The following is a 15,191-nucleotide window of genomic DNA, read 5'->3' on the forward strand; positions in this document are numbered from 1 at the left end:
TTTGTCCGCACAGAATAAATACGATTTTCTCTGCAACCGTCGGTCCGATCTACAGGGAATTTTCACCATAGGTGCAACTCCACCTGTATAATTTTTAATGATAATTATGACGTCATAGGTCACGTGGTTCGGCCGCCATCTTGGAAAAACCGAAAACATTTGCACCTCGATATCTCCGAAAGCGCTGAATAGAAAAGAATTGAGACATGGCTCATTGTAAAGAACTATCCATGGGGAATAACATATGTTAATGATGACGTCATAGGTGCCTCCATTATGACGTCATAGGTCACGTGGTTCGGCCGCCATCTTGGAAAAACCGAAAACATTTGCACCTCGATATCTCCGAAAGCGCTGAATAGAAAAGAATTGAGACATGGCTCATTGTAAAGAACTATCCATGGGGAATAACATATGTTAATGATGACGTCATAGGTGCCTCCATTATGACGTCATAATTCGACAAGTACAAAACTTCATCCGATCAAGATTAAATTTCTTGAGCATAATCTAGGAATAAATTGGTGGAGGGGAAAAAAATGATGACGTCATCGGTCGCGTGGTTCGGCCGCCATATTTGTTTTCACACAAAAGCCTTAAAAACCACTGAAAACACATCCTGGCGAGGGTCTGCAATCTGATTGTTCTTTCTTGTTCATCTTGTGTTTCAGATCTTCATTTTGTGCCTGCTCGACCTGCAGAAATGTGGGTTCTTGAAGGAGGTGAGTGCAGAAGGCCCTGTACTTTTCATCATGCCATTTTTAAGTTGTACAATAATTACTTTAAAATGGACGTCTCTGGTTTGGTTTAGTGTTTGCTTTTCTGATTGATTTTGGAATACGATCGATAACGGAGGGAGTTTGATCAATACACACCTTTCCAAAATGCTGACGCACAAACATGGGGGCTGCCGTATGGGCTCAACCAAACCCATTCTCATGTAGCCAAGGTGCTGTATGTTCCAGCAGGGCAGCTGGGTGAGCCATATAAATTATAAGGGAATTGAATACATGTTATTTGCAATCCACAAGCATTTTTCCTGGACTATGATCTAATGACGATTCTGCATAAAGTCAGCGATTAGGAAGGATAATCTGTGAGTCAAGGGAATTGGGTGGAAGGATCAGCAGGATGGGGAAGTGATTTATGACATGAGGTTTTGCGTTCATTTGACCTTTGGTTCAAAGTGAGAATATCTTCTCCAGTAAGATTGCTAATGGTTACCTGTTCGTTAATGCGGCATGAGTGCTTTTAAAATATATATATAGAATGCAATGTGCATGGATGTTTTTTTTTTTTTGAAGATTGCATTCTTGGCAACACAAACATCACATTTGGATTTATTACTAACTCGCTGTTTACCAATCCTATAGGTGAGTATAAAAAGTTCAACTTAAATATAAAAAGTTATAATAATGAAGTAAAAAGCATAACAATGACACAGGTATTAGCCATCTTATTATAATAGAGCAAACGTATATGGCAATAGTGTAGCAGCATAGCAAACCTGTTGTGCATTTTGTGATACAAGCACCAAATTTGGCACAAATGTACATTAATATGTTGCGAACATTTTCAGATATTGGGCCACTTGAAATTCCGTAATTTTTGTTTTCAAATTTTTTCAAATTTCGTAATTTCAAATTTTTCGGGTGACACCGTCACAATTTCGGTCTTCGAGGCCGGCCGATATAGTGGGGCAGCTTAGCCCAAATATTCAAAAGAATTGTGCATTTTGTGATACAAGCACCAAATTTGGCACAAATGTACATTCATATGTTGCGAACATTGTGTGGTCAGCAATGAAGACGAGAGTCTGAATTACATGTATGCAAAAGACCTTGTGAACCAGTGAAGCAAATACACGGGTAAGCATGAATTAAATCTAGGGCATGATATAATTTCCATGATGTTTACCTCTACACTCAATGGTGGAAGGAGGTAATGTTTTGATCCCAGCTTGTCTGTATGTCTGTTTGTCTGTTAGTCCACAAAATTCCAGACAAAGCTTGTAGTAGTGGTAGTTGTAGTGGTAGTGGTGATAACAGAAATTGTTATATAGAACTGAACTTATATTATTATTACATGCAGAAAATAACTTCATTTCTATATGCCCTGCAGTGGACAGGTTAATTGGTTTATACACTGAAGGGGTCACCCTGGTGTGCACTGCTGTGTTCTGCCTCACTGAGTTGTTCAGGTATGATGTACTCAGCACAAGCTTCCGGTCGGCCCGGAGGTGGGGGTGCGGGGCCTGTCACGGAACGTCAAAACAAACGGCCTGCCGGGGCCGCCCAAAAGTCGGGCGTGAGGGGCGCGTCCACTAATGGAACGCCTCTCGCTTCCCAGATCGAGGGCCACGTGGTCAGGAGAACCTCGTCCCTTCCGGTCACACTTTGCCTATCGGCCGGCCTCGAAGACCGAAATTGTGACGGTGTCACCCGAAAAATTTGAAATTACGAAATTTGAAAAAATTTGAAAACAAAAATTACGGAATTTCAAGTGGCCCAATATCTGAAAATGTTCGCAACATATTAATGTACATTTGTGCCAAATTTGGTGCTTGTTTCACAAAATGCACAATTCTTTGGAATATTTGGGCTAAGCCGCCCCACTACAATGTTTATTTGCGACCAAAACGTTTTCTTCTTTTTCAAATAAAATTAACACCCAAAACACAGTCCGGGAACTCTTAATTACGTTTAGACTATTGAGACCCCTCAGACCTTTGACGACCCTTTAAGTCCCCCAAGACCCTTAAAACCACCAAGACCCCTGAACACCCAAAATATCCTTAAAGCCCCTGAAGACCCCGAAGACCCAAAACACCCAGAAGACCCAAAACACCCCAAAGACCCAAAACACCCCGAAGACCCGGAAGACCCAAAATACCCCAAAGTCCCAGAAGACCCAAAACACCCCAAAGATCCAAAAGACCCTGAAGACCCAACTAGCCCAGAAGACCAAAAACACCCCGAAGACCCGGAAGACCTAAAATACCCTTATATGCCCAGAGGATCCAAAAGACTCTGAATACCCAAATGACCACAAAGGCCCAAAAGTCCCCGAAGACCCAAAACACCCTGAATATTGGCTGCACTCTCCCTCTCCACCCCCAAAAGCCCCAAAAGCCCCTGAAGACCCAAAACACCCTGAAGACCCACCCAAAAGACCCAGAAGACCCAAAATACCCTTAAATGCCCTGAGGATCCAAAAGACCCTGAAGACCCAAATGGCCCCAAAGACCCAAAAGTCCCCGAAGACCCAAAACACCCTGAAGATGGGCTGCACTCTCCCTCCCTATCCCCAAAAGGTAGGGACCCCAAAATACCCAAAAATGCAATTCGTACACCTGCTTAAAGTTGTCCTGGATCTATGTTAAACGTATTACCATCAAACAAAAAAATTCCTCAACCTCATTCCTCAAAAAACCTTTCTGCAATAATAAGTATTTTATCAATGTCAAGTTTTCACGTCCATCAATAAGTTATTTCCTTTCATACGGATCAGTTTATAAATTTCACACGTGTATCTATCTGCACAAACCCTGGTGTTGGGCTAGCGGCTAGGGTGCCGGCTTAGGATCCTAGGATCCTGGGTTCGAATCCCGGTCGATCGCTGAATTAACGCCAGGGGGGTTGACTCAGCCTGTCATCCTTCCGAGGTCGGCTAATTGAGCACCAGTACACTGGTAATTCCCTGTTTATCGTAAAAAGGCGACAAAAAGGGTTGGCGGCAGGAAGGGCATCCGGCCATAAAACATTGCTTCAAAAGGGGACCGAAAAACAACAACCACCACGGTCCCCGAAAAAGGCCAACCCCTGCTTTGCGGGGAAAAATGGCCTCTAAAGGTGTTTTTTTTTTTTTGTTGTTTTTTAAATCTATCTGCACAAAGTGTCTCTGATTGGTTGATCTTTCCGTATATCTGCTCGAGGTGAGCACCTCCCGTGTATGCATGTGGTGTATTTGTGGTGTTACCAGGTCAACCCAAACAAGTTGTTCATCAACATCCAACAACTACTGGCTTTACATCAGGCTTTCTGGAAGCAGAGGTTGCGTCCGGTGCTAGAGCAATGCCAGAAGAATCGAAGTGGAATTGATCCCACTCTCTTGCAGGACTCCTTCAACTCGGTGAGTTTTTGGGATGTATTCTTGAAAGAAAAATACTGCAACTGTCATTTTACTGCACAAAAATAGAATACTGTGTGCTTTTATTCATTTACAGTCAAAATAGTTTGCTCATAATACCAAAGCAATGCAGGTGGAATAGAGTGAACCTTCAAAAAAGATTGATTTGAGATTAGTCAGCATTAAGTATGACTCTCCATTTCACTGACCATAGTTTCCTGCCCGTGATGGGAAAAAGGTTGAAGGTGTTAGCTAGGTCACAGGTTATGACGAGCTTATGGTACTGCTGCCAAGCCATAAATGAGTGGCTTGAGTTTAAATTCCTCTTTTTATTACTTGAACAGTGTGGCTTGTTTAAAAGTGTGGTTCTCTTTGTGTGGGTGTGGTTCTAAAAGTGTGGTCCACATAAAAGTGTGGTCCACATAAAAGTGTGGTCCACATAAAAGTGTGGTTCTAAAAGTGTGGTTCTAAAAGTGTGGTCCACATAAATGAGTGGCAAGAGTTTAAATTCCTCTTTTTCCTAAAAATTCCTCTTTTTCCTAAAATTCCTAAAAACCAGGAGAGCCTGGGGGCATAATGAGTGGCAAGAGTTTAAATTCCACATAAAAGTGTGGTTATAAAAGTGTGGTTCTAAAAGTGTGGTCCACATAAATGAGTGGCAAGAGTTTAAATTCCACATAAAAGTGTGGTTATAAAAGTGTGGTTCTAAAAGTGTGGTCCACATAAATGAGTGGCAAGAGTTTAAATTCCACATAAAAGTGTGGTTCTAAAAGTGTGGTTCTAAAAGTGTGGTCCACATAAATGAGTGGCAACAGTTTAAATTCCTCTTTTTCCTAAAAATTCCTCTTTTTCCTAAAATTCCTAAAAACCAGGAGAGCCTGGGGGCATAAATGAGTGGCAAGAGTTTAAATTCCACATAAAAGTGTGGTTATAAAAGTGTGGTTCTAAAAGTGTGGTCCACATAAATGAGTGGCAAGAGTTTAAATTCCACATAAAAGTGTGGTTCTAAAAGTGTGGTTCTAAAAGTGTGGTCCACATAAATGAGTGGCAAGAGTTTAAATTCCTCTTTTTCCTAAAAATTCCTCTTTTTCCTAAAATTCCTAAAAACCAGGAGAGCCTGGGGGCATAAATGAGTGGCAAGAGTTTAAAATTCCACATAAAAGTGTGGTTATAAAAGTGTGGTTCTAAAAGTGTGGTCCACATAAATGAGTGGCAAGAGTTTAAATTCCACATAAAAGTGTGGTTATAAAAGTGTGGTTCTAAAAGTGTGGTCCACATAAATGAGTGGCAAGAGTTTAAATTCCACATAAAAGTGTGGTTCTAAAAGTGTGGTTCTAAAAGTGTGGTCCACATAAATGAGTGGCAAGAGTTTAAATTCCTCTTTTTATTACTTGAACAGTGTGGCTTGTTTAAAAGTGTGGTTCTCTTTTGTGATGCCTGCAGTTTGGTGAGCAATTTGAACCATACCTGGCCTACTGCATGGGGGAGGAGAATAGCCAGGAGTACTTGCGCGTTCTGATTCGAGAAAGTGACCTGTTTCGTGTTTTCCTCACGGTGAGTGTAGTTTTTAAGGTAAATGTGAGGCACAGGTGTGGAATGAAAGGTGGGAAACAAAACTAGTGACGGTGATTGAAGGTGATATATACTTGTTATCCCCATGATTTTTGAAGAAAAAAAAATAGGGCCAATGCCCCCAGGCTCTCCTGGTAGAACCAGGGAGCCACTGGTGGGCATGGACCACAAAATCTGTAATTTAGCCGATGGTTTGAACAAACTTGTGAAAGTACCATGCAGAGATGATTCCTATACCAAGTTACATCGAAATCGGGTGAACACTTTTTGAGAAGTCAAAAGTAATGATCCCGGAATGGTAATGACCATTTAGTCAGCATTAAGTATGACTTAATCTGCTGAAGTAACCTCTGCATCTGCATCTGCTGAAGTAACCTTTAAATTGACCTATTTAATTTGAGGTTTTTTATGGGATTTGCAATGATGTATCAGGAGGTCCTCAGAAGTCCTACAAAGTTTGGTGAAAATAGGACTATTGGTTTTAGCATCACGGGTGATAAAGGTTGTGGTCAAGTTTCATCGAAATCGTGTTTGTAGTTTCAGAGAAGAAAGCAAGTACCTATTCTGGGGGGCAAACCCCCCATAGACTACCTTAGACCCTGATTTTATGCCTCCGAGGACTTAATTGGCTGTTCGTCTGTCCGAGTGTCTGTCCGTCTGTGATTGGTTTTCGTTACCATGATAACTTGCCAACAGCTGAAGGGAACTAAGTCAAACTTGGTACTTTATGTAAAGATGAACTGATTAGATTTTGGGGTCACGAGGTCAAAGGTCACAGGTCATGTTCGGTAAAAATTCTGTTTCCGCGATAACTTGTGAACTAATGATGGGGTTTTGACTGAACTTGGTAGGTTATGTATTATGATGCAATGTTGAACTGTTTTGATTTTGGTGCCAATAGGCCAAAGGTCGAACATCAGAGTTTGTAATAGATTTTCTTTGCCATAATAGCTTGAGAATGGCTGAAGGGAACTAAGTCATACTTGGTACAAGTTAGTATAATGATGTAAGGATAAACGGATTAGAGTATGGGGTCAAGAGGTCAAAGGTCAGAGGTTCCATTAGGTATAAGTTCTGTTACTGGTCTAACTTCTGAACCAGTGGTGATTTTATCTAAACTTGGTACAAGTATGTATTCTTCTTCTTCTCCTCCTCCTCTCCTTCTTCTTCTCCTCTCCTTCTTCTTCTTCTTCTCCTCGTCTTCTATAAAGGGTGAGGTTAATTGGCACCAAGCTTCTGCCCTGCCTTGACCACGATACTCTTCCACTTCCCTCTGTCCTCAGCCAACTCTCTGACCTCTCCAACCACCTCCACCTTACTGATATCCCTCCTTCCACAATCCCCCCATTCATAGGCGTAGCCGCAGTAGTGATGGCGAGGTGGACGGGGCGACCGCCCTGAGCGCGAGCATGGATGGGGCACCAAATGACACCCCCAAAAAGCGTTTTCATGCTCCATCTACTTGTATGGAAATTACAATACAAGGGACTCGTGAGAGCACGAGACATAACTTTCAGAACAGCGTTTTACATTTTTAACTCCGTGATTCGTCTCAATGTGTCATGTTGATGTACAAACTTTTTCCATCCGGTTTAACACCCTTAGTAATACGGTAATTACGAATCACCTCCTCACAGTAAATAAATCCGTATTAGTAATTCAAGGGCTGCCAGCTTTGTAAATCACTTATCTTATCTAATTGTTTTGAGAATCTTCTTACAGACAAAGATTATGCATCCTCTGATACTGAAATCACCCATGATAACTGAGGGGATGTAGAGGTTGTAATTGTTGGACAGATATTTCATGATGACATAATTACGTGTCGATCAAATCCAGATGTCTCACGCCCGATTAGCGATGACCAGGATCACATGTAAAGTTAGTTCTTTCACGTCCTTGTCCCTCTCCCTTTTCCTTTTGACGTTTTGGATTGGAATCCCCACTTTCCTATCATTTCACCCTCTTTATAATGTGTGTGTACATCCGAGGAAAATTGTAATCGGTGATGATCCAGTTACAAGTGACTTATTACATACAGTGCCGATAGAAAGTCTACACCCCCTTTCAAAATTTTCACCTTATATCGTGGAATTGAAATGCATTAAATCAGACTTTTTTCACCTCTATTTACACATCTTAACCTACAACTTCCAAGTGAAAAAAAAACAAATTCGATAAATTTCAGAAAAATAATTAAGAATACAAAACTAGAATATCTTGATTGGATAAATGTCCAGTCCACCCTCCTGAGTTAACAGTTGGTGGAGGCACCTTTGACGGCAATTACAGCTGTGAGTCTGCTTGGATAGGTCTCTACCAACTTTGCACCCCTTGATTGGGCACTATTTGTCCATTCTTCCTGACAAAACTGTTCAAGCTCAGTCAAGTTGCGTAGAGATCTGGAAGGTGAACTTCCGTCCCAATTCAGCTTTCTTGCAGAGGACAGCAGGTTTTCCTCTAGGATTTTTCTGTATTTTGCTCCATTCACCTTCCCTTCTATCCTGACAAGTGCCCCAGTCCCTGCTGATGAGAAACATCCCCATAACATGATGCTGCCACCACCATGCTTCACAGTAGGGATGGTGTTCTTTGGGTGATGTGCTGTGTTGGGTTTGCGTAATGGCTTTTTTGAGTAATGGCTTCCTTCTTGCCACCTTATCGTACAGGCCAGACTTGTGAAGTGCTTGGGATATTGTTGTCACATGCACACAGTGACCAGTCTTTGCCATAAAGACTTGTAGCTCTTTCAAAGTTGCCATTGGCCTCGAGGAGGCCTCTCTGATCAGTCTCCTCTTGCTTGATCATCCAGTTTGGAGGACGGCCTGATCTAGGCAGAGTCTTCGTGGTACCATACGCCTTCCACTTCTTAATGATTGTCTTGATTTTGCTCTAAGGGATATTCAAGGACTTTTGAAATATTTTTATATCCATCCCCTGATCTGTGTCTTTCCACAACTTTATCCCAGAGATCTTTTGAAAGCTCCTTGGTGCTCATGGTTAAGTCTTTGCTGTGAAATGCACTACCCAGCAGAGAATACCGACAGGAACAGCTGATTTTATTCTGAAATAATCAGAATCACTACAATTTAACACAGTTGGAGGCCAATTAACTTGGTGTGTGATTTTGAAGGTGATTGGTTACACCTGAGCTAATTTACAATTGCTATTATAACGAAGACACTTGTCTGACCAAGATATTCTAGTATTGTATTTTTAATTAATTTTCTGAAATTAGTAGAATTTGTTTTTCACTTGTAAGTTGTGAGTTCCGATGTGTAAATAGAGGTGGAAAAAGTCTGATTCAATGCAATTTTATTCCAGGATATAAGGCAACAAAAGGTGAAAATTTTGAAAGAGGGTGTCGACTTTCTATAGGGACTATATATATATATATATATCGGAGGAAAATAAAATTCAATTGAAGTAAGAAAAATGATTTTATTTGCTTTTAAAACTTTATTTTCTATCTTATTACACTTTGTCATGACTCAATTTTGTGATGTTGCACATATAATTTGCATATTAATTATGGACTCAAAGCAATACATTAAATTTCCTAGTTAGTCTTCGTCACAACTTTAGAATGCACGATTCAAATTAGTTCAGATTTGGAGTATTATTTATTTAAAGAGCTATATATCATGAACTAACATGTTAGAGGTACAATATTTAGCAATACATTCAACATCTTACTATAATTCACCAAATGTCTGTCCGTCCGTTCGCAGGTACCGCAAAAATGGCTGAACCGATCGCGACGATATTTTGGGTGGGTAATCCTGGGACCCCCTGGAGTAAAATAGGCTATATTGTTTTTCCAATTTTCCAAGTTTTCTACATACCAGGTACCAACATTTTTTCCAATTTGGCTTTTGTTGAAATTCTACATACCAGGAGAAAGTAGATCGACTCCTGACGAACTCTTCCTATATAAACGTGCGGCTCCGAAGAAACACGGCAGCGTGTGCAAAGCGACTGAGAAACAGGTGTAGCGGCCGCTTCCGTGTTACAGATTCAGCGCGCACTCTTCACACATAAACGTGCGACTGAGAAAGACGTGAAGCGGCCACATCCGTTTTGCAGGATTCAATCTTTTTTCAAAATGGGCGCCATGTACTGTTTAGATTTTGATGATTTGCTTGTGATATCATTTAACGGATGTTTATATGAATCGTTTAAAATAATTTTTAAAAGCCTTCAATTTCTGATATTTTGTCTTTTCATTTGGGTCTCCCAATTGAAGCCCCGCCCATGGGGCGGGTACCGTTGATAGTTTAGAAAAATTATCTTTTACCTCATCAGAAAAAGAAATCATAAAAAAGTTAGGTACTGGATCTCATTCTTAATAGTTCAGGACATTTGATACACTAAAAATATGAGCAGTGCCAAATTTGAAGTACATTGCTGTTTTGCTTCAAAATTTATGATGGAAAATCCATAATAATATAGATTCTGAGATAAACGCGTGTAACGTTTCGCTCATGATTTACACGAGTGCTGCATCATATGCGCTTCCAAAACAAACATGTTAATCATTATTTTTGTTTGTACACAATTTGATGATGCACTGTACACAATTTGGCCATGCACTGTACACAATTTACCCATAGACAAAGCACATGCACTGTATGCATTGTTGTTGTGAGCAGTGCACATACAATAAATAGCCCAAAGATCGGTCAGTGTTGGACTGCTCCAATTGCAGGTACAGGTATCAGCTTCTGAATGGGAGGGGAAAAAATTTAACTTTTTGCTCAAAATGGTGTAGAAATGGCAATGTTTAGAATCGGGTTAGAAGGAAAGGAGATCATACAGGGAAATAGGTTTGACTATCTGGGGGGAACAGTGACCAGGGATGGTAAGTCCGAGGCTGAGGTGCGGAGGAGGAGTTTTTTTTTTTTTTTTGGATACTGAATTGACGCTCGTGAAAGAGCTAACATTTATTTCACAAACAAATCCACCAGACAAACAAAATATATAAAAAGAGGGAGTGGAAGACAAGATGGGGAGAGAAGGGGAAGCACACAAACATAACATTTGAGAGCAGGGAGAGGGCTTGGGGGGAGGAGGCGTGGGAATGGGGGGGGGGTGGGAGAAGTATAAAACACAAGGACACCAAGGACTTCCAAGACAGAAGTTGGTATTTCAAAAAAGTGGATTTGAGGTGAAATTAGCGGGGGTAGAAAAGATCAAGGTTTTGGATGGGGGAAGATAAGAGATGGTGGTGAACAGCTGTTTTAAAGACATGGAGGGTGGAGCGGGATTGAAGAGAGTGAGGGAGTTTGTTCCAGAGGCGGGAGAAAAGAGGAATGAAGGAGTGAAGGTGAGCAGAGAGTATTGATTTTGGCAGTTTAACCATAAGAGGTTTGCAGGCAGATCTTGTGCGACCTGTAGGAATATTTGGAGGACAGAGCCCAGAGAGAGCTGGGGGGGGGGGCTGGGGGGCGCAAGGCCAGAGAGGAGTCGGTAGAAGACGGAAAGACCACCCACCTGCCTGCGGTGAGTGAGTGAAAGGCACTTGGAGTTAGCTTAATCGCGGGAGATTCCAATGATTTTGAACGCTTTGGTTTCAACAGCGTGAAGACGAGCTAAGTGAGAGGCAGGAGCACCAGCTCAGAGGGGAGAGCAGTATTCCATTGAGCTGCGGATGAAAGCCTTGTATGTGGTGAGGAGCTCAGGTGTGCCAAGGAAGGACTTCGCATGACGGAGGATGCCCAGTCGGCGATTGGCTTTGGAGGCCAGATTTGAAATGTTGTTTTCCCAGGAAAGATCATGGCACATAGTGAGACCCAAAAGCTTGAGTGACAGAACTTCTTGGAGAGGATTATTCAGAAAGTGGATGGGAGGGTTGTCCAGTCGGTCTTTTTGGAGAGACATCGTAAGAGTGTGAGATTTGTCAGGATTGAAAGACATGTTCCACTTGTTTGCCCAGTCTGTGATTTTGTCCAGGTCTGCAGAGAGTGAGGAGGCTGCAGTCTGCCGATCTGAGGGATGAGGAATGGAGCGACAGAGAGTAGAGTCATCAGCAAAGAGATAGAGAGGATTTTCAAGAGAGTCAGAGAGATCATTGATGAAGACCAGAGAAAGCACAGGGCCCAGAACACTGCCTTGGGGAACTCCAGCCTGAACAGGAAGAGGAGATGAGAGAAACCCATTCAGGGCGACGCGTTGACTACGACTAGAGAGGAAGTCCGCCAGCCATGCATGGAGATTTCCATGGATACCAAAGGAGGAGAGTTTGGTGAGCAGAGCGGGGTGCCAGACCGTATCGAAGGCACGTGATATGTCAAGGGAGACAGCTCTAATTTCCTGTTTGGCATTGAGGACCTCCATCCATTGTTGAGAAAGCAGAAGCAGCATGTCCAGAGAAGAGTGACCAGGTCTGAAACCAAATTGATGATCAGAGATCAAGCCATTGGAGAAGAGGAAAGATTTCCTATCTGAAGCAATGACGGATTCCATGACGTTGCTGATAATTGGGACAAGGCTGATTGGTCTGTAGTTGCTAGGATCTGTTTTTGCACCTTTTTTGTGCAAAGCGGTGATGTTGGCTGATTTCCAAGCAGATGGCAGATGACCTTGAGCAAAAGGGAGGGTGAAGAGAACAGAGAGAGGGATTGAAAGAGCGGAAGAACAGAATTTTAGGACCCGTGGGCTGATGCCGTCAGGTCCAGTTGCAGAATCAGAGTCGAGGGTTGACAGAAACTTTTCCACCTTGTCAGGAGGAAAGGACACAGAGTCCAGGAGCAGCTGGGTATGACTGGGTACGGTGGGTAAAGAGAGGGATGGCTTTGGGACACAAGATTTAGAGGCAAACACAGAGTTGAGGCATTCAGCTTTTTCACGTGCAGAGTCAGCCGTGTAGCCGTTTGAGGTGAGGGAGGGGATGGAGGGGGAACAAACACCAGAAACAGATTTGACCAGACGCCACCAGGATTTGGAAGAGGGAGACAGATAAGAGAGTTCGGTCTTGAGAACGGAGAGATATTGTTTCCTGGCTCTCCTGAGGGTGGATACACACTTGTTTCGGGCTTTGTGAAAGGAAATGAGATTTCCTTCCGTTGGATTTGCTTTCCAGGAGATGAAAGCAAGTTGTTTCTGGGCAACAGCCTCACCACAAGATTCCGTGTACCATGGACGGGAGGAAGGGTATGACAACTGAAGACGAGATGGGATAAATCTGTGCATGAGAGAGAGAGCAATTTACTTTAGAAGAATTCCCAGGATGAGTTGATGTCAGAGGTGGTAGAGATGGGAGACCAGTCCAGATGATTGATGGCTGCTTGAAGACCGTGCCAGTTGGCTTGAGTGAAATGCCAGACTCGTCGACGCTGAGGAGGCTCTCTGAGAATGGTCAGAGAGATGTCCACTTTAACAAGCACATGATCAGATAAGCCGATTGGAGCAGAAGAAGAGCAGCAGACATTTTCAGGGAAGTTAGTCAAAACAAGTCCAGAAGAGAAGATGCTCCGTTGACTGAGATCCGGGTCGGGAAATTGACAGATTGTGTCAGTCCCAGTGAGTCGCAGAAGTCCTTTGCTGAAGAGCCATGGCTGGTGAGAGAGGTACCCACACCCAGCCAACTGGCATGGTGACAATTATTGAAATCACCACATATGAGGAAGAGAGAGTTGGGATGGGTAGATAGAAGTTGGTCCATATTATCAGACAGCGAGATGTAGATGGAGTCATCACTGTTTGGTGGACGGTACAACACACATATGAACAAAAGGTGGGAGCGAAGGGGAAGCCGCAGCCAAAGGTATTCCTGGGGGTGAGGTGGAGAGAGGGCAGTGCAGGGCGAGTGAGGAAGAGAGTTTTTTTTATAAAGATAGCAACCCCACCTCCAGGACGAGGCTCAGGTCTATCATACCGGAGGAGGGAGTAACCTGGGAGAGATACCAAGGAATCAGAGACATCATGAAGGAGGAAAGTTTCTGTTAAGCAGATCACGTCTGGTTTGTCAGAAGCATCCTGTATGGAGAGATCAGTCAAGTTTGAGCGAAGGCCCCGGATGTTTGAGGTCCATACCGTTAATGAAGAGGAACGGGGAGCATCGGATACAGAACGGGGGGGGGGGGGAGGGGGGGTAAGATGTGGAAGAGGAGGAAGAGGTAGGGAGAGCTGTTGAAGGTGTGTCAGAGATTTCAGAATAGCTTGGAGAAAGGGAAGAATGGGGCAGACAAAAGGTTTGATGGTGATTGGGTGAGGCACAGTGAGGTGTTATTTGAGGAGGGGGAAGAGCGAGGCAGAAGGTTGGGGGAGATGAAGGTGAAAGTTGGAAGGGGGAAGAAGCGGGGAGGATGCTTTGAGGAGGAGGGGTGAGAGGGGAGTCTAGGAGGGGAGGAGCGAGGGAGAGTCTCGGAGGGGAGGGGTGTGGGGGGAGTTTAGGAGGGAAGGGGAAAGAGGGGAGATTTGAAAAGGATGGGTGATGGGGATGATTTGGAGGGGAGGGGTGAGGGGTAGATTTGGAGGGGAGGGGTGATGGGGAAGTTTTGGAGGGAAGGGGGGATGGGGAAGATTTGGAGGGGAGGGGCAAGGGGGAAGATTTGAAAGGGATGGGTGATGGGGAAGGTTTGGAGGGGAGGGGCAAGGGGGAATATTTGAAAGAGATGGGTGTTGGGGAAGATTTGGAGGGGAGGGGCAAGGGGGTAGATTTGGAGGAGAGGGGTGATAGGGATGTTTTGGGGGAAGGGGTGATGGGGACGTTTTGGAGGGAAGGGGTGATGGGGAAGATTTGGAGGGGAGGGGCAAGGGGGGAGATTTGAAAGAGATGGGTGATGGGGAAGATTTGGAGGGGAGGGGCAAGGGGGTAGATTTGGAGGGGAGGAGTGATGGGGAAGTTTTGGAGGGGAGGGGTGATGGGGAGGTTTTGGAGGGGAGGGGTGATGGGGACGTTTTGGAGGGAAGGGGTGATGGGGAAGATTTGGAGGGGAGGGGCAAGGGGGGGAGATTTGGAGGGGAGGAGTGATGGGGAAGTTTTGGAGGGGAGGGGTGATGGGGAGGTTTTGGAGGGGAGGGGTGATGGGGAAGTTTTGGAGGGAAGGGGTGATGGGGAAGATTTGGAGGGGAGGGGTGAGATTGGATTTTGAAAAGTGTACGATTAATGGGAAACGAACATTTATTGCAAAATGAGTTTCTTGAAACCTTCGAGTCAAAAATACGTTTGAGGACGCTGGAGGGGGGGTGGAGAGCAGGAGAGTTTAGGGAATGTATGGAAGAGGAACTGTAAGAGATGGAAAATTTTTTTGGAATGAATAGATTTGGTGAGTAAGTCGAAAGCATCCTTTTATAGAAGAAGAAGAAAAAGGTGTTATAATATACGACAGAATACAGTTCTTCAGGGGAAAGTTTAAACATTTTTAACAACGTGATCACGTGATCACGAACAACGTCATCGAAGAACGAACGAACAAATAAGGACAACGAATAAACGAATTAGAGCAGAGAAGGAAATATGTTTTGTTTTTTTTTGTTTTTTTTCTGAG

General features: G+C 43.5%; 1 protein-coding gene across 6 annotated transcripts in view; it reads left to right on the forward strand.

Annotated features, from left to right (window-relative positions):
- LOC137424504 (pleckstrin homology domain-containing family G member 5) overlaps positions 1-15,191 on the forward strand; it is a 143,020-nt gene that overhangs the window by 100,501 nt on the left and 27,328 nt on the right. For all 6 annotated transcript variants that reach the window (XM_068112012.2, XM_068112013.2, XM_068112016.2 and 3 more), the window contains 3 exons: positions 672-722; positions 3,982-4,131; positions 5,572-5,682. In XM_068112012.2, the coding sequence (XP_067968113.2) occupies positions 672-722; positions 3,982-4,131; positions 5,572-5,682 (312 nt within the window). The remainder of the gene's footprint in view (positions 1-671; positions 723-3,981; positions 4,132-5,571; positions 5,683-15,191) is intronic.

The sequence above is a fragment of the Myxine glutinosa genome, chromosome 4 (genome assembly GCF_964187855.1).
Source record: "Myxine glutinosa chromosome 4, kmMyxGlut1.1, whole genome shotgun sequence".
In the NCBI taxonomy this organism is placed as follows: domain Eukaryota; kingdom Metazoa; phylum Chordata; class Myxini; order Myxiniformes; family Myxinidae; genus Myxine; species Myxine glutinosa.